The sequence below is a fragment of the Gopherus evgoodei genome, chromosome 1, assembly GCF_007399415.2.
Source record: "Gopherus evgoodei ecotype Sinaloan lineage chromosome 1, rGopEvg1_v1.p, whole genome shotgun sequence".
Lineage (NCBI taxonomy): Eukaryota > Metazoa > Chordata > Testudines > Testudinidae > Gopherus > Gopherus evgoodei.
This window is the reverse complement of record NC_044322.1, coordinates 46,846,465-46,869,938: the sequence shown is the minus strand read 5'-3', so window position 1 is coordinate 46,869,938 and position 23,474 is coordinate 46,846,465. Positions and strand designations below refer to the sequence as shown.

The 23,474-nt window shown below is 39.3% G+C and overlaps 1 protein-coding gene across 1 annotated transcript in view; it reads right to left on the bottom strand.

The window, feature by feature from the left end:
• NBEA (neurobeachin) overlaps nucleotides 1-23,474 on the bottom strand; it is an 853,790-nt gene that overhangs the window by 714,937 nt on the left and 115,379 nt on the right. Inside the window, 6 exon segments of the mRNA XM_030563353.1 lie at nucleotides 3,936-4,057; nucleotides 6,734-6,830; nucleotides 7,079-7,115; nucleotides 7,118-7,157; nucleotides 7,159-7,178; nucleotides 19,284-19,515. Coding sequence (XP_030419213.1) covers nucleotides 3,936-4,057; nucleotides 6,734-6,830; nucleotides 7,079-7,115; nucleotides 7,118-7,157; nucleotides 7,159-7,178; nucleotides 19,284-19,515 — 548 coding nt within the window.

Below are 23,474 nucleotides of genomic sequence, written 5' to 3'. Positions count from 1 at the left end.
CATCCCAGTGCTGACGCATCTGTCTCTAGGGATAGAGCGGGCTGGGTCTGGTTGAATGGGATTCCCCCCCAACATCCTGAGGGTTGAGCCACCAGTGTAGAGGACTTGAGAACCTGGCACAGGAAAGATGACCATCTTGTCCAGGCTGTCGCACCCTGCGTGGTAGGCCAAGGCCAGACAACCTTGGAGAGGCCTGAGCCTCAGCCTGGCATGCTGTACCACATAAGTACATGATGCCATGTGGCCAAGGAGCCTTAAACACCCCTCACTGTGGTAGTATGGTACTATTTGAGGCTTGTATGATGTCTGCCATCGACTGAAAATGAGCCTCTGACAGTGATGCCCTGGCCTGGCCCAAGTCCAACACTGCTCTGATAAAACTCTATCATCTGTGTCGGGGATAGGATTGATCTGTGCTTGTAGAGTAGGAAACTCAACCTGTTGAAGGTGGACCTTATGAAGCTGACCTCTCTCCACTTGGTCCCTGGAGCGTCCCCTGAGCAGCCAGTCGTCGAGGGTACCAGATTTACCTGCACCTGCCTCCAGCGTAGGAAGGCAGCCACGACCAACATGCACTTGGTGAACACTTGGGAGGCCGTTGACAGGCCAAAGGGGAGGACCATGAATTGGTAATGGTTGTAGTTGATCATGAACCTGAGGAATCGTCCGTAGACAAGCATTATAGAGATGTGGAAGTATGTGTCCTTGAGGTCGAGGGTGGCATACCACTCACCCGGATCCAGAGAGGAAATAATTGCAGTTCATGAAATCACGCGGACCTCAATTTTTTCATGAAGCTGTTGAGGCCTGCACGTCGAGGGTGGGTCTGAGCCCCTCCTTGGCTTTGGAGATTAGGAAATAATAGGAATAGAATTCCTTGCCCCTTAGCTCCTGAGGAACCTCCTCCAATGCTCCTGCAGTGAGGAGTGTTTGGATCTCCTACATAAGGAGATATACATGAGAAGGGTCCCTGAAGAGGGACGGGGAAAGTGGGTGGGAGGGAGAGGAAGAGCAGAATTGAGAGAATATCCACTTCCCCATGTGAAGGGCCCACCATCTGAAGTAATCTGTGATCAAGTATGGTAGAAGTGGGACAGATGATTGAGAAAGAAAAGAGAAGGATCCGGTTTGCTGGCTGGTGCATGAACACCAGGCATGTCTTCAGAAGGCCTGCTTAGAGTCCAACAATGGCCTTGTCGAGCCCTGGCCGGGTGGAGGATGAGGAGGCTTGCACCCTGCCATTCCTGCCCTGCTTCCTGGAGAAGTCCTGCCTGGAACAAGGAGGATAGAAGCACTACGGAGGATGGGGCTTAAAATGGCAGGGGTGTGCATGCTCAATGATTTCATTGTCACCTGTGAAGCCTGGAATCTGTTTGCTCTGCCAACAGGCCCATGCCATCAAAAGGCAGGTCTTGAATAGTTTAACTGTGAGGGGCGGGGGAAGGGAGTCCAGACTCCTGCAGCAGGAACAACTCCTCATGGCTATGCCAGAGGGACAGATCCATGCGGCTGAGTCCAGTGATGCCTGTAAAGAAGTCCATGTCACCACCTTGCCCTCCTCACTATAACTGCAAACTCTGCCCTAAAGTCAGAAGGCACAAGCTCCTTAAATTTCATCATCAAGTCCCATGAATTACAATTGTATCTGCTGAGGATTGCCAGCTGGTTAGTGATCCTCAGCTGAAGCCCTCAGTCAAGTAGACCTTCCAGCCAAAGAGATCCATCTTTTTGGAATCTTCTGGATTGGGAGTCAGGCCCTGTTGCCCCAACTCTCTCTCGTTTACCGCCACCACCACAATGAGCAGGGCTTGCAGGTGAAAGAATAAGCACTCGTATCTTTTAAAGGGTACAAATACTTCCTCCCCTCCTTGACTGTCAGGGGATGGAGGCAGGGGTTTTCCACAGAGGTTTGGCGGTGGCTTGAATGGTTTTTATAAAGGTCAGTATTACCTTGGATGACCCTTCAAGGGCTAAAATATCAACCATCAGGTCTCCGACTCAACCACCTCCTCAGCCTGGAGCCCCATAATGTGGACAGTCCTGTGCAGTAGGTCCTGGTGTGCTCTATCATCAATAGGGGGTGGCACAGAGAAGGAAGACCCCGCAACTTCGTCTACAACTGCAGCCTTGGGTCTGTTCCTATCTGAATAAATTACTTCCCATTCTGATGCAAAAACTAATTCTCAGACTAATCGGACTACTGAAGTCTGTTCTATTAGCAATGGTGGAACCTGATAGGGATACTTAAGCATGTTAAGTATCTCTGCTCCTATTTATTAGTGTTATGCATGTGTGTGTTTATCCCTGGCTGACTGAAGAAAATAAAAGGTTGATAAGCCCTCTCCCATGGTTTACAGTTAAAAAAAATTCTGCTGAGTAGAAGTGATGAGCCCCAATGTTAAATTGCTCCTAATGATGAACAAGAAAGGAAGGTTGGGAAATTTAAGGAAATTTCTCATCCAGAGTGTGATTGAGAAAAGTGCCCTAATCTCTTCCTCAAAATCAAGCTATTCCCTATCCATCCTAGTCTGCATTCCAAAAGGACTTGATTTGAACCAGTCATCCTTCCTTCACTTGAGCACTCCCACAAGTTTTTGTGCCCTAAATGACTACATATAGTTTTACTAGATACATCCACATAAATACCAATGTTGCTTATGGTTACTTGTCTAATGTGCCCTCCTCCGTACCTGATTTATTGACTATTGTTACACTTTTTCTATTTTATAAACTTATGAATGTCAGATAGATAGGAAACAACTTCAAAACTTTCATTTTATATTATCCAAAATATGCACAAGATTTAAACAAATAGTAATATTTGATACATTGATCAGTAAGGAAAACTATAAAAAATACATTTTTAGATACTGTGTAGGAACGGTCTTTTTGTTTGTGTTTGGTGGGTGTGATGGTATGGGGGCGGGGGAACCCGCATACCTGGTGAAATTATATGTACATTGCTGTATGTTCTATAACTTAAATAGGAAGTTTTTTTATATATAAAAACAGTAGAAGTAGAAAGTAAAATGGAAAGATACAATGTACAAGACAATGAACTAAGTAATGCGGAGAATTTGATAGCACTGTGAATCTTTCACTAACACTGAGGCTATTTCTCCTATTCATTGATTTACTGTCTATCTTTTCCCATTCCAACTAAGGCTACCTAATTTGAGCAAATACCCCAATTAATTCCTCTTCCCTTACCCATGTTTTCACCACCCAGATGAAACACCTGTTTAAAATTATAAAATAAATTGTAAATACTAACTGCTATATAAAACCACCACCATCATTTATCTCTGAGATAGTACTATTAATCCACAGTGCTTTACAAAGGAGTCATTTTCTTCATAGCAGAGATAGGGAAACTGAGTAAAGATTTCTTCTTCCATTTTCAGCATTCATTGTTAGCATGCTATTAGGAACTACTGCTCACATCTTTTTAATAGGACCTGGTGGTGGTGGAGCAGGCATTTTCCTTTTTGAGACACTATCATTCCACCATCAATACCTTAAAGAAACCTATAATAAATGTGTAAAAAGCAACGCTGAGAGCACAGCAAATTTCTCTCATAAGGTCATAGAACTATGAAGATCAGTGGAGCCTTAAATGTCTCTGATGAGAAAATATTACACTGCAAAGGCACATCCCAAAATTGTACTGACAGGAATAATTTCTTTACAAATTAATTCTTAAACACAATACATTGTGTTTTACGCTTGATCTAAAAGGCATATTGCTTGCACTGTTGCATTTCAAATCTTATTAAGAAATAAATAAGATAGACAACCTTAGAGAACTTTCTAACAAAGTAAAATTTATTAAACTCTGGAAATGCTGGCAAAAAAAAAGAGCTTCAACTACTATTTGTATTTTACAATTAACTATCTACAAGAAAACCAAAATAAAATATATAAGAGTTACTTACCAATAGAGATAGGGCTTATCCTTATCTACATTAATATTGTTTAATGGATCCATACGAAACCAGGTGTTAAGAGTAAACCCATTTTGGTAAGGCCACTTTGCAATAGGAGGTAACGCAATTGCCTACAGAAAAGGAAACAGTAAAATTACTAATATAAGTATGTGGATTTGCAATGTTTAATCAAATACAACTACTTTGAAAGGACACAAAATGACAATCACTGGACTATAAATGCTCTAATGTTTCATTACTCTTACACAATTTTCTTGTTTTCAGTTCTCCAACTACATAAATTATATCAATGGAGGACTTGAGGAGAGATTAATAAAACCACTTAAATTATGTATTGAATACCTTACAGAAGGTAAGGTATTCAATTATATAAGGTATATAATGCCAGAGAGTAAATTACTTTTATGAGTGTTAAAACACAAAATTAAACTTTGACAACTGCAAAATCCATTTAAATGCCGGGAGCACATTATTCATACTAGATAACACGACAAAGATTCAACAAGTTACAATTTTTAAAAATATGTCCTTTAAGGATTTGAAAACACTATACTGCTGTTTTCATGGCCTTTGAACTGATGTTATATCGTGAAGAAGTGGAGAAGTTTAATAACTGACTTTGAGGGTAAAATTAATAAATGTTAGAGAGTAGCCTGTGGGAATCAAAGGATGTGATTTGATGCAATGCCATGGATGTTGGTGTTTATGAAAAATTGTTTGATTTGCTAAGCTGTGACAGACTGAAGACTTTGGCTTGTTGTATAGAGATAATAAATACAAGATATAAACCCTTCTTTTCTCAGTATAGTATCCATAACTAAAGTAAATCACTTTAATGGCTTTTCAGAATTAAATGTTTATGATGCTACAGATTATTATGGTAAAGCCCCAATTATGAGTGCTTTCTTCAAACAAAATAGAGCATTTCTAGATAATAGAAATTAGGGATCAGTCTTCCGTAAACTATCTGAACACAATATTTTCTCACTTTTTGTACATGATCTAAGAAAGTATGTAGAAGGAATTATATTTCTAGGTAATTAGGTCAGTTTAATTCAAAAACCAAGCAGTTTACCTTTTTCAGTTCTATCAAGGTCATTTTAAGGAGTATGTTAGTCAAAAACATTTTTACTCTGGTATTTAGTATTTATCACTGATGATTACTAGGCTTTCCCTCTGCCCACTCCAAAGCAGACCCACCTTGGTGCATTTTCCAAGGGACAGAAGAATGTGTGGGAATGAGCAATTATATTATTCATATTATTATTATTCATTATTCATAGATCCAGTCAAAGATGTATTTTAACTCATTTCTGGTTTAAATTGAAATCCGTTCCCTTTATAATTCACTTATCCTCCGCCATTCCCAAGTCAAGGGTCGTATATACTGACCCAATAGCATATCTTGAAAACTAGAGCCAATCAACAATTTTAAGCATCATTTTCATTCTCAGTGACCCAGAATTAGTAAAGTTGGACTACATTTATTTCAGAAGCATTTTGGCTGTAGAGCAGCAGTGTTACTGGTGGCACATCTTAGCAACTTTTAATGTATTTTTGTGGGTAATATTACAGATACAGTATTTTATATATACAATATATAATGTGTAATATGTACAAACACACACAGAATGAATGAATGAATGAATGATGTATACATGACAGTGTGGAGCAGAATAAAGTGTTTATCATTAGATATTTGGATTGGGCATTACTCTCAAAGCCACAAATGAGGTATGCTAGTCATCTCAAACAAGAGTTGACAAAACTTATACTCTACCACAACATACTTTAATTTTTCTGTGTCATATATAGCATACATATGTTAAGAGTTTATAAAAAAAATACTGCTGGTATTGTTTTTCCTATTCTTCAGTCTATAAGGTGTGTACCTTAGTTACCATGAGTCCAATTTACAGATCTCAGAGAGGCCTACCTGTATAAATGATCTAAAGCTGCTTTTCTTGAATAAAAGTATCACATTTTGAGATCAGAAGTGAGTGCCTGCTCCAGCTGGTTACTGCGAATCATCTCTTTCCACCAACATACAGCTTCTAATTTAAGCCATGAGGGTGCATGAGACTCAGGCACATGTATTCTGGAGAGTGTGGGAAACGGACAGTACACAACTGGGGGGCAGAGGGGGGAATTAGCATTTCCCTGACATTTGCTCTTAAAAACATTAGCAGTAGTCTCAGTGGACACTGTTCAGGTGAGGCAGTAAAGGCACATGATAAATTTAGAACTGGGCTATCACCATCATAATTGTGTATGCATGTGTACAAGCACACACCATACCACTTAATTTATTATATAGCATCAGCCTCTTGTTTTAATCATTTACTATTATGGTAACTTTCTATTTAAAAAAAATGTTGCCCCACAATACGCTCTCCTAATCCATCTTATGCAAAAAATCTCCTTTTACTTTTGACGTTAAGTACCTTGGGGTATGGTATCACCTCAGTATTATGTCAAAAGCAGCGAAGTCCTGTGGCACCTTATAGACTAACAGACGTTTTGGAGCATGAGCTTCATGGGTGAATACCCACTTTGCCGGATGCATGTAGTGGAAATTTCCAGGGGCAGGTATATATATGCAATCAAGAATTAGTCAGTTCTGCCAAGCTTCCCCGAACATCGAAGACCTAGTCTGGAAAAATTACACTGGGTAATGTTTTCCTCATTTCTTATTTATTAAAGAGGATATCCAAACCCGATAAAGTAATGCATGCAAGAAAGTTATTTTTATGTTCCAGAAACAGAAGCTTTTGGTTAAAACTTACTGCAGCACTACAGCCCGGAAAGTTGAAAAAGGTATCAGGACCATGTCTCTGTGGCATCTGATTAAGGACTGACAATAGTTTAATTGCATGTCTTGGCGGTTAAAACAACAGAATTGTAGAAATGTCAATGCAACCATGTAATAATGGTATTCTATAGCTATATTAGCCACTGGATAGTTTTCAAACAAACAAGTAAATTAATTCTAAACTGTTTTTTAAAAAAACTTTTAAAACAGTAATTCAATTAACATAAAAAATCAATTTCATATGCCTCTAGAGACCATTTACATTAACCTCAGGCACTAATGCACTGACACTTAATACTTTATCTGGCCACAGCTTACCCAGATTCCATTTTCGCCTCGAAGCATGCTGAACAAAGCTTCAACTCCTTGACAGTGATGCTGTAGCTGGCAAGAACCCCCCAACATATCAACTAGAAGATCTTCAAAGGAAAATAAAGTTATTCTGAACTCTGAATTATACTGTTTGTCAAAGAAATTATTTGCAAGTACAAGCTGAAAATGGCAATTTCATTAAAAGTAAACTTTGTTCACAATATTAAAATCAATTCTCTCCTTAAATATTGTATAACAAAATATGAATTAAAGAATGTCCATCTTTCCATAAAAACCATTTATGTTTAAAATACACATACGATTACATGCCCATTTTTAGAATTATCAGTTTTTAACAAAAACAGTAAATAAGTACCCAAAAACAATCTTTTCTGTTTGCAGTTATATCACTATGGGCTAGGAATCTATGCTGAATATTTATCACCTTTTAATTGCACATTTTAGGATGTTTCCTCATTCTTTGTGTACACATCAACATTATTTGAACTGTTTGCTACATCACCTTGCAATTTAATTTCTCTTCCTTCTTCTTTAATTTGGTACCCAAGTATGAAAACTTTAGATTTGACCACAATGCAATGCCAAACAATGGAGGGAGGGAAGAGGCTCCGCTAAAGTCCATCACTACAAGTGATGAAATTTACTATAGAATAATTAATAGATGACATATCCTCCATTATAGCATTTCAAAAACCAAGAACCTATACAGATAATAGGAACAAAAAAAATTCACTTTTCAGAGGAGAGCATTCAAAATTAATAAATAGATTTTAGACTTTTTTTAAAATGAAAAATGTATGCTCATTTTAAGGTTTTGGATAGTTTGGGGAAATCCTGGTTCTTTCCATACTCTTTGCTTTCCCTCAAAGGCCCAATACTTCTAAAATTGCCATTAGTGTCCTCAGATGCCATTATAGCACGAGGAAGGATAGCATAAGTTGAAGTCCTGAGAGAGAAACACAAAGGCTGTTACAATTTCAAGGAGCAGCTTCCAATGTACAGAGGATTCAGACCAAACAGAGTAAGGCAAACTAGGGCCCTTATCCACCAATATTTTAGACATGCGTCTAAATCCTGAGGGGTTTCAAAGTAGCCAGACATCTCCTTCTCCATAACATTTTGTTGTAACCAAACTCAGAATTTTTCTCTTCCTCCTCATCTCCAAAGAACACCTCTCTCCTACTCTGTTTCCATGGCTGGTTTGGGGGTGAGGAAAATTGCCTGGGAAATAACTTTTCCGCTGCTAAGGAAGTCCACCATATTTCCCTTCAATTTACTAGAACATTTTGCATTACAGATGGAGGATATAGGATGAGTTATAACTAAAAGACCCCTAAACATTCTCTCTAACTAGCCTTTTTCAGTCGCTCATAACTACCAAACTTTCACTTTCTGAGCTGAAATTTTTCAGATCTTGTATCCAGGATTTATTTTTTCTGAAAAGGTGAGTGGAACATTTTTTAGTCATTCAGTAGTTTGTAGACAGCAAAAAAAACCCTCTCTTTTAAAAAAAGTGTGGTTTTGCCTGTGTTTAAAACTGCTCTTATACATCAGCAGGAAGGCATGGAAACTTGAAATCAGTCTGGGAATGGTGAAGATGTGTGATTTCACAGGTCTAATGAATATCTATTTGATTTGTCTGAGTTAGAATAGTTTATATATTGTACTTCAAGCATTTTTTTAAAATGATTTCCTAATGTTCTAACAGCACTGACGTGTGCACACAAGTACCTTTTAAAAAGCTGTGTCTTATTTGATGCCCATATGCTACTAAATGATGCAGGACTCTGAAGGAAAGCCCCTAGAAGTTTTCAGAGATAGTTTTAGGGACTGTATCCTAATACAGAGTCACAGTGTTTTTTCTACAGAACCACTCCTCCTCCTGCATGCTGGCTGAATGGTACATGGGTGCATAGTAATTAGGAATAGGGTCCTTAGATCCATGCATCACTTTGAAGTGAGTTCCACTTGTAATTCTCACAGCTATGCGCTATGAGTAAATCCCACTGAAGCCAATGGATTGCTCTGAATTTGTACCACTGAAAGAGCAGATTATAGCTCTCAATGAGAAAATTGGGAGCATGCAGTGAATGAAGCCTCATTTAGTGCACAGATTTCATGATGGCAATTAATAATGCACAAGTTCATTCACTGAACAGTGAAGATAAAAAAAAATTAAAAAAATCCACCTAGGCACTTATGGCCACTTTCACCATAGGGTCCAAGCACCTCCCACGTATTTAAATAAAGAAATAATAATAATGATCTCTCTTTCTCTCTTTATCCTGTAGGATAAATCACTTGATTAGTTAAGAGGGTTTTTGTAAATGTATACTGCAAGAGTGGTGTGTGGGGGGTTCTGCTTGTGAAGAGCTTATTGAGGGAAAACAAAATCAAATAATTTTTAAGAGATGACGTGTGGTCTCTTCATCTTATGGGAGTCCACATCCATTTCCTATCAATGTTCTGCCTCATTCACTGCATACCATCCAGCCTGCAACCTGACTGCAGCAGAAAGTCCTGAGGAAACAACAGTACTTGATCTGGTAATTAAGGACTGTCCACACGTTGAATTTGCAAGAAAGGGGCAGAGTTGAGAATGCAAGTCAATTTTGGCCCTGACGTTTGAGTACTCACTTTGCAACCTTAAACTTCTTCTAAGTTTGTTTCTTTTTTTTATTTGTGTGTACTTGAAGGGGTTTTTCTTTAAATAGAAAAATTATTGTGTAATATGGATGTAGTTGGTAGAGAGCAGAAGATCCCTCAAAAATTTCATTCACCTCGATACTTATGTTATCCACCCTGCCAACAGAGCAGACACATTTTAAAATTCTTTATTATTCAAGTATTACACACGTGCAGGGTATATTTTTAATAATCCTTATGATTACAAAATTAAAACAGATCTTCACTGAACCGTCAAAATATATGTTCTAGCCAGGGACACCACTTCATGGCAAATTTCACATTTCTGCTCAAACTGCTGCTGATCTAGAGCTTTTCAAAAAAGCTGCTTTTTATAATAGCAAAATTATTTTTCACCACTCCTCTTTTACTCAAACTGGGGTGAAGTGTTTTTGTTGAAACTTAACAGCAACATCACACACTGAGCAAAAAACACTGAAAGGTTCAAGCCAGGATTTTGTAAGTAATAAGCAGAAGAAGAAAGCTCTTAAAATGCAAAACTCTTGGGCCACTTTTATTATTAGCATTGCTAGATGCTCCAGTTACAAAGAGTTAGATTAAATTAGATTCATTTCTTCCTTTTGATATAATTGAAGTTCATTTAAACTTTTTCTTGCTTGCTTTTTATTAATAAAATCCTGGTACTTACATATCACAATTCTTGTTTGAAACGATTTAATCCATACTTAGTATAACATACTAATCCACTTACCATATAGGAATGGCAATGTCAAAACACATGGCTTTTCTGAAGTCATAATAAGAATACCACACAGGTTTAACATGTGTCTATAGTCCTCGTTTTGTAAATAAGACTATAAAAATGAAATTATGGGAGAAGGAGGAAACCTTGTCTCCTTATTTTAATGCATTCAAACAATAATGTAACAGGTTTTACTTGCAGTAACTGCCACCTCATGTACACTTGTCAAACTGTACTTAGGGTTGCCAATTTTGGTTGAATGTATTCCTGGAGGTTTCATCACGTGACAATCTTTAACAAAGATTAATTTTTAATTCCTGGATACTCCAGGGCAATCCTGGAGGGTTGGCAATGCTAGCTGTACTTAATATTTTATATTTAGTCTATAAACACAAGGACAAGAACCTTAATTCAGTCATGTAAGGAACAGCTTTAAAACTTTAACATAGTTCAGTTGTCTCTGAAGTAACATTGAGCACAGCATCTGGATGAGAGAGATAACATGGCATTTACTCATAGTTCATCAGCATGGAAGGCATTGGCAACACAACTTCAGAAGGAACTACTTGTGCTTCCTTAAGTTTAGTAACCAAGCTTTACCAGCTGGCTCTGAAGTTTAACTTTCACTTAATAAGGCAATTAGGTTTTCCACTGTTTTCAAATGGATACATTTTCCAGGAACAATTTCTGTTAGCAGCCCAGCTGCCTCTATAGCATTATTTGGTGGGAGCAACTTTAGTTTAACTTTCACTTAAAAATAGTAACTGTTTCAGTGCTCAAAATTCAGGTCCAAGCAACTTTTGAGCAGCCTAACTACCTGAAACATAACAACTGAGCTCTTGGAGGTGAATGGGTCTCAGTGAAGGAAAGGTAACAGTAAATTGTACTTTGCATGACAAGTTAGGCTAGCAAATACCAATTCAGATTTGCTTCATTAGTTCTTAGCCAAAAATTTAGGGACTCAATTTTCAAAGTTCTCTGAAGGAAAACACTTTTTTAGCTGTTAAGGCCATCCGCCAATCATCTATCTGGTCATTATAGTAATCTTTTGCCCTCACTACTGATAAAATGGCTTAACATCCCTTCCTGTAGTATAATCTTCAGATTGTCAGAGTATCTAGATGACCTGTGACAGAAAGTTTCTGGGAAGGAGACAAATACCAATGGCAGTCATCCCACTTTTCAAAGCATTGATTGCAGAGAAATTGTTCCCATACGGAAAGATGTCATGAAGATTAAGATATTATTTCCTCTGCCACAGCATCTTCAAAATCTCAGCACATAAAATAGTTTAAGCAGATGGCAACCTCATGTACATGACTGCTTCCACTCAAATGAAGTCAGCTTTCCCCCCCCCACTATGAAGTATTTTCTATTCATTTTTATATAGAGAATGGGCTGGGACTTACTGTAGATTGTCTACATTGTGTCATGTTCAGACAGCAATCTTTTCTACTTGATTTACACCACCTTTGATCACAGTATTTCAGCAAGTACTGGGAGAGATAGAGCCACAGTTTAATGAGTTGCAAGAAGGATACCCAGCTTGGTAGATTAGGCCCACCACTGACAGATGTTACTATTTTGGAAGAAAGTGGTATCAACATCCTAGAATTAAGAAATGGTTTGGCCCTTGTTCAAAAGATCCTCACTGTATGCTAGGAAACAGACAATTAATATACCCACCACATTTTCACATCACCATTTTGGAAAAGTGGATAGGAATGACTGTAGCAAAGCAGATCTGGCACCATCTGAAGTCCTCCTGTCAACCTTGATCCCTATACAGTCAGGCTAGCTTAGGGCATTCTTATGTTAGGCAATAGCCTCCTGGTGATATCAGCTATTAGGTACCCATGTTCATTCATTTTTTATTTGTTAGTATCCAATGCCACCATTGACCATGAGGTGGTAGTGATACATCTGCAGAAGCTGGGAGAAGTAGAAGCAAAGCAACTAACTCTGGTGTGTTTGTTCCTTTCTTTCAAAATCCAGTAGGTGACTCATCCACCCATATGGCTCTCTCATGAAGGGTCCAGCAGAGTTATTGTGAACAGGAATTAAACAGCACATGCATGGGGATTTTACTAGTGACTGACACATTCTGAGCTGCAGTGCCATCAGAATTCTGTCACATACTTTGTCTTTTAATCAGATCTGTAGAGCAGTTTCCACTCTTTCACTTCATAGGAGCAGAGATAAAAGCAAATTTTGCCTAAGCTCTCTCTTAAAAACCTTCTCTGAAATGCTGCTGATAGGCAGGAAAAAGCATTCTTAGAAAAATTAATGGAGTGGGTATCCACTCCCTTTACTGATGAGATATGCCAGCATTTTATCAATACTTGCAACCTCATGGATCTTTGATTTCCAACTGCTTCTAGATCCCAATATTACACTGTCTTCTGCCATCTTGAAGCTGTTTCTTCTCTTAGGCTGTTTCTACTCTTTCACTATGTTATTGGTCTCATCATAGTTATATGTGCCTCAGAGTTACCCTTGAGACTATTTGGAAAGTGGAGAACTCAATGGCTTGTTTGCTTTCTCAGTGGAGCAGGGTTTGTGAGCACATTACATTTACCTGCACTCGTTTCTCATGTGTTTCAGTCTAGAAACCAAAAATGTTAGCTTTTACAGAATAATGCACTTTACAGGTAGAACTTGACTGCCCCTTTCCTTGTATACCATTTTAACACTTGAAAGGTTGGTCACAGGGCATTGTAATACTGCATCTTTGTCCGTGTGACTATATTGATTTGCTACTGCTTGAGTTTTTGGTTCTTCACACCACAGGAATATCATCTATTGGCTTACGCATTTACATGAGGGGGCACAAGACTATGCAGCATGTTTTCTCAGGGATGTTAGCAGTGGGTACTATTACTACTACTTAGTAGCAATACGATTTGATGTATAGTCTTGAATTATGAGCAGCAAATTCACTCAGACTGAAAAGAACAAATCATTTACTATTTTAAAACATACTTATAAGGACCCAAAATGTGCTAGGCACCTCAAAGGCACTTACTCTGAACAGCTTAAATGGTGGCCATTTATGAAGATTAGTATTGCATGCAATTTTATATTACTACACCCACCAAGATTCCACAAGTCTCAGTAAACACACTTTCACACTGCTGTTAACATCATCCTTTCTCCAACTCCTCTCTTGATTATAGCATCTTCACTTAAGGACTCATCTAAATTTAGAATCAAATTCCTTTTGGCAGGTTACCATATTTTTACTTCTTCTGTAAAGCACTAGCACATATCTGGCACTAAAAATAAAATAACCACCTATATAGCCTTTTGCTTAGCAACTATTTGTATATCAGCTAGAATTTATGCAAAGAAAATTATTAACCCTTCAAAAAATTTCACTTTTTTAGATCAAGTACTCTACTCTCAAACACAGTACTAAAATACATAGATCAAAAAGTAAGTTACTAAACCCTACGCTTATGAAGACAAGATGGCCTTTTGAATTTCTCCTGCACCTCCCCAACAACTGTAATGAGTGAAAAACTGGTTCGGTAAATACTTCTGACCACATCTAAAAGTGGCAAAGAATCCTGTGGCACCTTATAGACTAACAGACGTTTTGGAGGCATGAGCTTTCGTGGGTGAATACCCACTTCCTCAGATGCATGTAATGGAAATATCCAGGGCAGGTATATATATGTGTGCTAGCAAGCAAGCTAGAGATAACGAGGTCAATTCAATCAGGGAGGATGAGGCCCTGTTCTAGCAGTTGAGGTGTGGAAAACCAAGAGAGGAGAAACTGGTTCTGTAATTGGCAAGCCATTCACAGTCTTTGGTTCAATCCTGAGCTGATGGTGTCAAATTTGCAGAATGAACTGAAGCTCAGCAGTTTCTCTTTGAAGTCTGGTCCTGAAGTTTTTTTGCTGCAGGATGGCCCCTTAAGGTCTGCTATAGTGTGGCCAGGGAGGTTGAAGTGCTTCTCCTACCGGTTTTGTATATTGCCATTCCTAATGTCTGATTGTTGTGTCCATTTATCCTTTTCCGTAGATAGGACTGTCCAGTTTGGCCGATGTACATAGCAGAGGGGCATTGCTGGCATATGATGGCGTATATTACATTGGTGGATGGTGCAGGTGAATGAACCAGTGATGGTGTGGCTGATCTGGTTAGGTCCTGTGATGGTGTCGCTGGTGTAGATATGTGGGCGAGTTGGCAATCGAGGTTTGTTGCATGGATTGGTTCTGAGTTAGAGTTATTATGGTGTGGTGTGTAGTTACTGGTGAGAATATGTTTCAGGTTGGCCAGGTTGTCTGTGGGCAAGGATTGGCCTGCCACCCAAGGCTCCTGTGAAAGTGGTGGATCATTGGCCAGGATGGGTTGTAGATCCTTGATGATGCGTTGGAGGGGTTTTAGCTGGGGGCCGTAGTGATGGCCAGTGGAGTCCTGTTGGTTTCTCTCTTGGGTTTGTCTTGCATAGGAGCTTTCTGGGTACACGTCTGGCTCTGTTTGATCTGTTTCCTATTTCCTCAGCGGGTATTGTAGTTTTGAGAAGGCTTGGTGGAGATTTGTAGGTGTTGGTCTCTGTCTGAGGGGTTAGAGCAGATGCGGTTGTACCTCAGTGCTTGGCTGTAGACAATGGATCGTGTGATGTGCTCGGGATGGAAGCTGGAGGCATGAAGGTAGGCATAGCGGTCGGTGGGTTTTCGATATAGGGTGGTGTTAATGTGACCATCACTTATTTGCACCGTGGTGTCAAGAAAGGACCTCCCGTGTAGATTGGTCCAGGCTGAGGCTGATGGTGGGGTGGAAGCTGTTGAAATCATGGTGGAATTTTTCCAGAGTCTCCTTCCATGGTCCAGATGATGAAGATGTCATCAAGTAGCGTAGATAGAGAAGGGGTGTGAGTGGACGAGAGCTGAGGAAGCGTTGTTCCAGGTCGGCCATGAAGATATTTGGCATATTGTGGGGCCATGCGGGTGCCCATAGCAGTGGCCACTGATCTGGAGATATTATTGTCATCAAATTTGAAATAGTTTGTGTGTAAGTATAAAGGCACAGAGCTCAGCAGCCAGTTGTGCTGTGGCATCATCAGGGATAGTGTTCCTGACAGCTTGTATTCCATCTGTGTGTGGATGTTTGTGTAGAGAGCCTCTACATCCATGGTGGCTAGGATGGTGTTTTCTGGGAGGTGACCAATGCATTGTAGTTTCCTCAGGAAATCAGTGGTGTCGCGGAGATAGCTGGGAGTGCTGGTGGCATAGGGTCTGAGTAGAGAGTCCATATATCCAGACAGTCCTTCAGTGAGAGTGCCAATGCCCGAGATGATGGGGCGTCCAGGATTTCCGGGTTTGTGGATCTTGGGTAGTAGATAGAATAACCCTGGTCGGGCTCTAGGGGTATGTTGATTCTTCTGGTGTTAGTGTAGGAGTGTCCTGAGTAGATGCTGTAGTTCTTAGTGTATTCCTCAGTGGGATCTGAGGGAAGTGGCCTGTAGAATTTGGTATTGGAGAGTTGTCTGGCTGCCTCCTTTTGATAGTCAGACCTGTTCATGATGACAACGGCACCTCCTTTATCAGCCTCTTTGATGATAATGTCAGGGTGGTTTCTGAGGCTGTGGATGGCATTGCGTTCTGCACGACTTAGGTTGTGAGGCAAGCGATGTTGTTGTTCCACGACAACTGAACATGATACAGTTCTGTGGCGATCTGGAAGCCTACTTTCGCCGTCTCCGACTCAAAGAATACTTTCAGGACTACACTGAACAGCGCACTGATACACGGGTGCCCTCCCACCAAGAGCACAAGAAAAAGAACTCCACATGGACTCCTCCTGAGGGTCGAAATGACAGCCTGGACCTATACATTGAATGCTTCCGCCGGCGTGCACAGGCAGAAATCGTGGAACAACAACATCGCTTGCCTCACAACCTAAGTCGTGCAGAACGCAATGCCATCCACAGCCTCAGAAACCACCCTGACATTATCATCAAAGAGGCTGATAAAGGGAGGTGCCGTTGTCCATCATGAACAGGTCTGACTATCAAAAGGAGCAGCCAGACAAATCTCCAATACCAAATTCTACAGGCCACTTCCCTCAGATCCCACTGAGGAATACACTAAGAACTACAGCATCTACTCAGGACACTCCCTACACTAACACCAGAAGAATCACATACCCCTAGAGCCCCGACCAGGGTTATTCTATCTACTACCCAAGATCCACAAACCCGGAAATCCTGGACGCCCCATCATCTCGGGCATTGGCACTCTCACTGAAGGACTGTCTGGATATATGGACTCTCTACTCAGACCCTATGCCACCAGCACTCCCAGCTATCTCCGCGACACCACTGATTTCCTGAGGAAACTACAATGCATTGGTCACCTCCCAGAAAACACCATCCTAGCCACCATGGATGTAGAGGCTCTCTACACAAACATCCCACACACAGATGGAATACAAGCTGTCAGGAACACTATCCCTGATGATGCCACAGCACAACTGGCTGCTGAGCTCTGTGCCTTATACTTACACACAACTATTTCAAATTTGATGACAATATATATCTCCAGATCAGTGGCACTGCTATGGGCACCCGCCATGGCCCCACAATATGCCAATATCTTCATGGCCGACCTGGAACAACGCTTCCTCAGCTCTCGTCCACTCACACCCCTTCTCTATCTACGCTACATTGATGACATCTTCATCATCTGGACCCATGGGAAGGAGACTCTGGAAAAATTCCACCATGATTTCAACAGCTTCCACCCCACCATCAGCCTCAGCCTGGACCAATCTACACGGGAGGTCCACTTTCTTGACACCACGGTGCAAATAAGTGATGGTCACATTAACACCACCCTATATCGAAAACCCACCGACCGCTATGCCTACCTTCATGCCTCCAGCTTCCATCCCGGGCACATCACACGATCCATTGTCTACAGCCAAGCACTGAGGTACAACCGCATCTGCTCTAACCCCTCAGACAGACAGAGACCAACACCTACAAAATCTCCACCAAGCATTCTCAAAACTACAATACCCGCATGAGGAAATAAGGAAACAGATCAACAGAGCCAGACGTGTACCCAGAAGCCTCCTACTGCAAGACAAACCCAAGAGAGAAACCAACAGGACTCCACTGGCCATCACATACAGCCCCCAGTTAAAACCCCTCCAATGCATCATCAAGGATCTACAACCCATCCTGGACAATGATCCCACACTTTCACAGGCCTTGGGTGGCAGGCCAATCCTTGCCCACAGACAACCTGCCAACCTGAAACATATTCTCACCAGTAACTACACACCACACCATAATAACTCTAACTCAGGAACCAATCCATGCAACAAACCTCGATGCCAACTCTGCCCACATATCTACACCAGCGACACCATCACAGGACCTAACCAGATCAGCCACACCATCACTGGTTCATTCACCTGCACATCCACCAATGTATATACGCCATCATATGCCAGCAATGCCCCTCTGCTATGTACATCGGCCAAACTGGACAGTCTCTACGGAAAAGGATAAATGGACACAAATCAGACATTAGGAATGGCAATATACAAAAACCTGTAGGAGAGCACTTCAACCTCCCTGGCCACACTATAGCAGACCTTAAGGTGGCCATCCTGCAGCAAAAAAACTTCAGGACCAGACTTCAAAGAGAAACTGCTGAGCTTCAGTTCATCTGCAAATTTGACACCATCAGCTCAGGATTGAACAAAGACTGTGAATGGCTTGCCAATTACAGAACCAGTTTCTCCTCTCTTGGTTTTCACACCTCAACTGCTAGAACAGGGCCTCATCCTCCCTGATTGAATTGACCTCGTTATCTCTAGCTTGCTTGCTAGCACACATATATATACCTGCCCCTGGATATTTCCATTACATGCATCTGAGGAAGTGGGTATTCACCCACGAAAGCTCATGCTCCAAAACGTCTGTTAGTCTATAAGGTGCCACAGGATTCTTTGCTGCTTTTACAGATCCAGACTAACACGGCTACCCTCTGATACTATTCTAAAAGTGGAAGCTTAACCTACCCTTACTAACCAGAGTATCTCAGATTACTTTCAACTAAGAAAACAGAATAATCTCCAGATACTGAGGGTATGAATAAATTGCAAGCCTCAGACGGCAACATCTTCTGTAATCCCAGACTCATAGATGTGCAAACAAAGTATGCTAATATTTTAGTAGAAGGAAACATAGGGAATACTCAAAAAAAAATAGACAAGATTAAAGCCATCTGACATGAAATTAAAGAGAGGCTATCAAGAGCACAAATGTTTTAAAAGACAGGTAAAAACTGAAGTACAGAAACTAAAATAAAACGCTTAATACAGTCCAAAAATACAATATTCATTAAATATGAACATTTCTAGTGTTCTCTTGGTTTTTATCACAAATAATATTGTGCTATTATTTAAGTGGGCCATAATAATGGTTCAATTCTTTTACAAGATTCATAGCAATTAATATTGTTTTTAGAAACCGAGAATAAGTGTCAGAGATGCTCTTATGAGATATTGAAATTTGTCTTATTTTTTCACTAAGATCAGGCCAGTCTCTATTTTCTTTTAAAAGAATTGTGCATACTAACTACCAGTAAATTATTTCAACATTAGTTCTAAACCAGAGTATTTTACAACCTTTGCCCATTACATTTCGATAAGTTGATTTAGTACTGTTGACTCAGTATCAATACTAATGAAATTTACTGTTTTTGAAACGTAAATGACTATGCTTGCAATGCCTGAGTGTTCAAGAACACTGAATTTATACATATCAATCAGTAATTTATACCTGCAATCATGTCATCCACCGTACTCATCTTCAGCAGTACCTGTTCAATTAAGCCAACTTCCGTGCTGGTCTGTAAATTACGGACACTCTTTCGTAGAATGGCTGTGAACATACTCCAGATTTCTGCTTGGCATGTTACATCACAGTGTTCTAAAAGCTCTGACATACACGTTATGCTCTCTGCATCCTGGATTATAAAGTTCATCTCTAGATCAAACTCTCCACCAACCAGCTACAAAGAAGAAAAAAACAAATGTTAGTATGTGTAATTTGAGTATTACTAGAGTTGAGCAGTGAATCTAAACTGGCTGGCACCTTTTCAGATCCTTATTTCAAACAATATTGACTACTTTTGAGTGTTAAGGAAGACAATCCAAATAATTTGATATCAAAACTTACATCTCAAAGGCAACAGATCAGGAAGATAATCAGGATGGCAAAAGCACAGTGGCCACTAAGATCATATAAAAAATTAACTTAAATTTTCCCTCAGTATTGGATAGTACACTTTCAGAAATAAAAATCTCTGTGCAGTCCTCCTTACACCAACTAATTCAAAGGGCAGATTGACTCCAATGAATACAGGAATAGCAGCATCTGAATTGGCTCAGAAATCAAAATACCTTTGCAATTCTCTTTAGACCAACTCACTCAAAGCACAGGCTGACTCCAGCAAACAAGTGCTCTAGTAGCAGCATTAGAATTGGTTCAAATAATAGCACACACCTATCTGCAGCTCTTGGAAAAGAAAGTTGCCTACTCAAAGGATAAAGCTGGAGATATGTCAACGCAATGTATTACTTCTGAGACTCCCTGAAGCAGAAAATTCCAATCCAGTGAGCTTCCTTTCTGAACAGATCCCCAAAATTACTTGGCGTGTAAGTAAAACTGAATAACCCAAAAAAAACATATAGAGCCTATTGGGCTCCAAATACAGCCAAAAGAAAGTGCATTTACCCCAACCTGCAAATATCTGCCTACGTAACTGAAGAGAGGAGATCCATGCAAGAGATCTTACTCAAATGACGAACACTTGTCATTTTTTTCAGAATTTTTCTCCTCCTTTATAGCAGCAGAAAATTTCATTCAATCCAGGAACAAAACTACGCAGAGATCAGAATATTAGACATATTACCTTATACCCAGTAATGATAAAGATATTTGAAAATACAAATATTTCCTATAAAGACTCCAAATATAGTCTATAATTTGCTAAGAAAAAACAAAAAATCGTAAGGCACAATACTATATGTTAAATGAAAGTTATTTTTAAAAGTACGTGCTGTGTGCTTACTTTCAGTGAATACACGTTGATAGGGAATAATTTTATGACAACCTAATTTTTCATAGTTTAATTGAGAACAGTCTGCACTTTCCATAGTCTATAGACTATACCAGTAGTTCCCAAACTTGTTCCACTGCTTGTGCAGAGAAACCCTCTGGGGGGCCAGGCCGGTTTGTTTACCTGCCGCGTCCGCAGGTTTGGCTGATGGGCAGCTCCCAGTGACCGCAATTCACTGCTCCAGGCCAATGGGACCTGCTGGAAGCAGCAGCCAGTACATCCCTCAGCCCACGTCGCTTCCAGCAGCTCCCATTGGCCCGGAGCAGTGAACTGCAACCACTGGGAACCACGATCGGCTGAACCTGCAGACGCGGCAGGTAAACAAACCAGCCTGCCGCACAAGCGGTGGAACGAATTTGGGAACCACTGGACTATACGATAATTAAAGTGGCCAGTATGAAACAATAGGTACACCTTTTTCACATAGGTAGACCAGCCTGCACATTCAGTATTCTTTCCTTTACTTTTGGCCCCAACATTCACAGTTGCTAATCCTCAGACCTGACTAAAACTACTGAAAGTGATCAACTCACGTTTCCATTAACTTAAGGATTCATCTCACCTTACCAATTAATCACTAACAACCAATTTAAAATATTCTAATGATGTAGTTCAGAATTTACTAAATGATAAATCAGTTGACAACCAATTTGGACTCTAGAGCTATCCAAGTTACATTCAAATAAATCTGTTGCTTCAATTATTAGCAGTATTGAATTTAGGTTTATTATGAGATTTAAATGAATGTGAAAAATGTAATTACTTAGAATTTAGCAGTCATTTATAATGGATGCCTTGGGTAATCATTTTTTCAAAGAAAAAACTGAAGCACTTTTCTGGAGACCTTATAGTCATGCAAAAGACTAAAGTGCACTCAAAAACTGGGTTTGTTTTGCGATTTCTGACTTAGTACTAACACATGCTTATTCTTTGTGGAGAATTTTTTCAGTAAATTAGAGTAACTTACAATAACGAGTGCCATTAACATTCTTTTTGAACAAATAGCTTTGTATTGTTCACATCAATTCAAATTTTCTCAGCACAACAAACACTACTAAACAGTTTTTGCCTGCTAATTTCTACTCAGCACAGCAATATTGTACACAGAAGTTAAAGTAAACTGCAATAAGAGGGGAAATTCTCACTGCTATGAAGGAAGGGAGGCTGGGGGTGGAGGGTACTGCTTAGGAGCAGAAGGAAAGGAGGAGAGAGGGTTCTTTTGCTTTATTTTCAGCAGAAGGGGAGACAGTGCTCCCACATAATTTTAATCCCTAGCATTTAAACAGTTTCACTTATAAAAAACCCAAATTATTTCTGTTCATGCAACAACTTAGAGACAAGGATTTAGTAAATGTGCTGCATTTTAAAGGATTGACAAGGCAGGTAATGTAAAGGCTTCTATTGGGCTAAAAATAATTTGAACTATGCACTACAATTAAGGCAAGATACAGCTTTTAGCTGATGTACAGATTACACCTGAAAGGAAGACCTTTTGGGACAGAAGATTTCAGATGTGTATTTATTTGTGTAAAAGGCAGCAGATGGTTTAACTTGCTTGCTTCTTCCTCAAATATCAATGCTAATACAAATATTTTTCTATTTTCCCAAAGGGCAGTAATAATTTAGTATTCCCACAATAACTTTTTAAGTACTATTACAGTTTGTCATATTAACTGGATATACAAATATCCCTATTTAGCTATGAAAAAGATGCACACATTATAAGTTGGCATACAACTTTTATTGAAAAAGATGCACATGATTATTTTATTGGACAAATCGATAAGTATGCGGGAATTGGTTCAAGAGGTAAACATACCTGAATCACTAAGTAACAACAACAACAGGGTAGATAAATATCGATGATGAAAGAAAAATAAAATAATTTTTAAAAAATCTATTTAAATTTTATTTAAGTGTAAAATAAACACATTTTCCTATTTCAAAAACCTATTTAAAATATTAGAAATGATGAAAAAACTTATACTAAGGCCTAAACTTAAATATTAGAATTATTTAAATTAAATAAATATTAAGCAGTATGTTTGCCATCAACATGTTAAAGAAAGTAAAACTACTCAGCTGGAAATAGTTGACCAAGCACCTGAAACCAGAGTTTACTGCAATGCTAAACTAACATTTGACACTGGTAACCTCTTCTACAGATGCAGAGAAAATGTATTCTTCATTTCAGTTTATTCAATTCATTCAGTTCAATGATGAGCTCATTCACAGTTGAGAAACCAATTAGGAGTTGAAAAAGCAGGAAAGCTTGTTTTCCTCGTCCAATTTTTGGACAAAATCTAGGTGTGAAAGGATCAGATCTACTAATTCTACAATCCTGAAGGACATGACAGAAGCACTCTGTCTAATTCACTAATTACAGATATTTGCTTTTAAAGCATTTAAAAAGAGAAACTTGTTTTGATACATTTATTTTCTTATGTATACACATTTAAGGTTTTATTTAATAAACAATTTTTAAAATGAAATTAAATTAAAATGCATAAAAGACAGCAATTTCCATCCAAACAGAGCTAAACAAGTAAAAAAAAAAAATCATCTAGCAAATAAGAAAATGTATCATTCACCATTTTCTAACATAAAAAATTAAGAATATGAATAAATGCATGTTAAGGTAGATAATTACTTAATGTGCATAGATACAGTGAGTGTATCCTCCTGGTTAGCAAAAAGTACCACTTTGTGTAAAGGCTATATTTAGTTACAAAATCAACATGTTTAATGTGCCAACCAGCGAGAATCAACCTTTCTTTAGAAAATAAAGCATGGAATGCAAAACAAGGATAAAATGATAATTTAGATCAAGGTTTCCCCTGCTTGGTGAT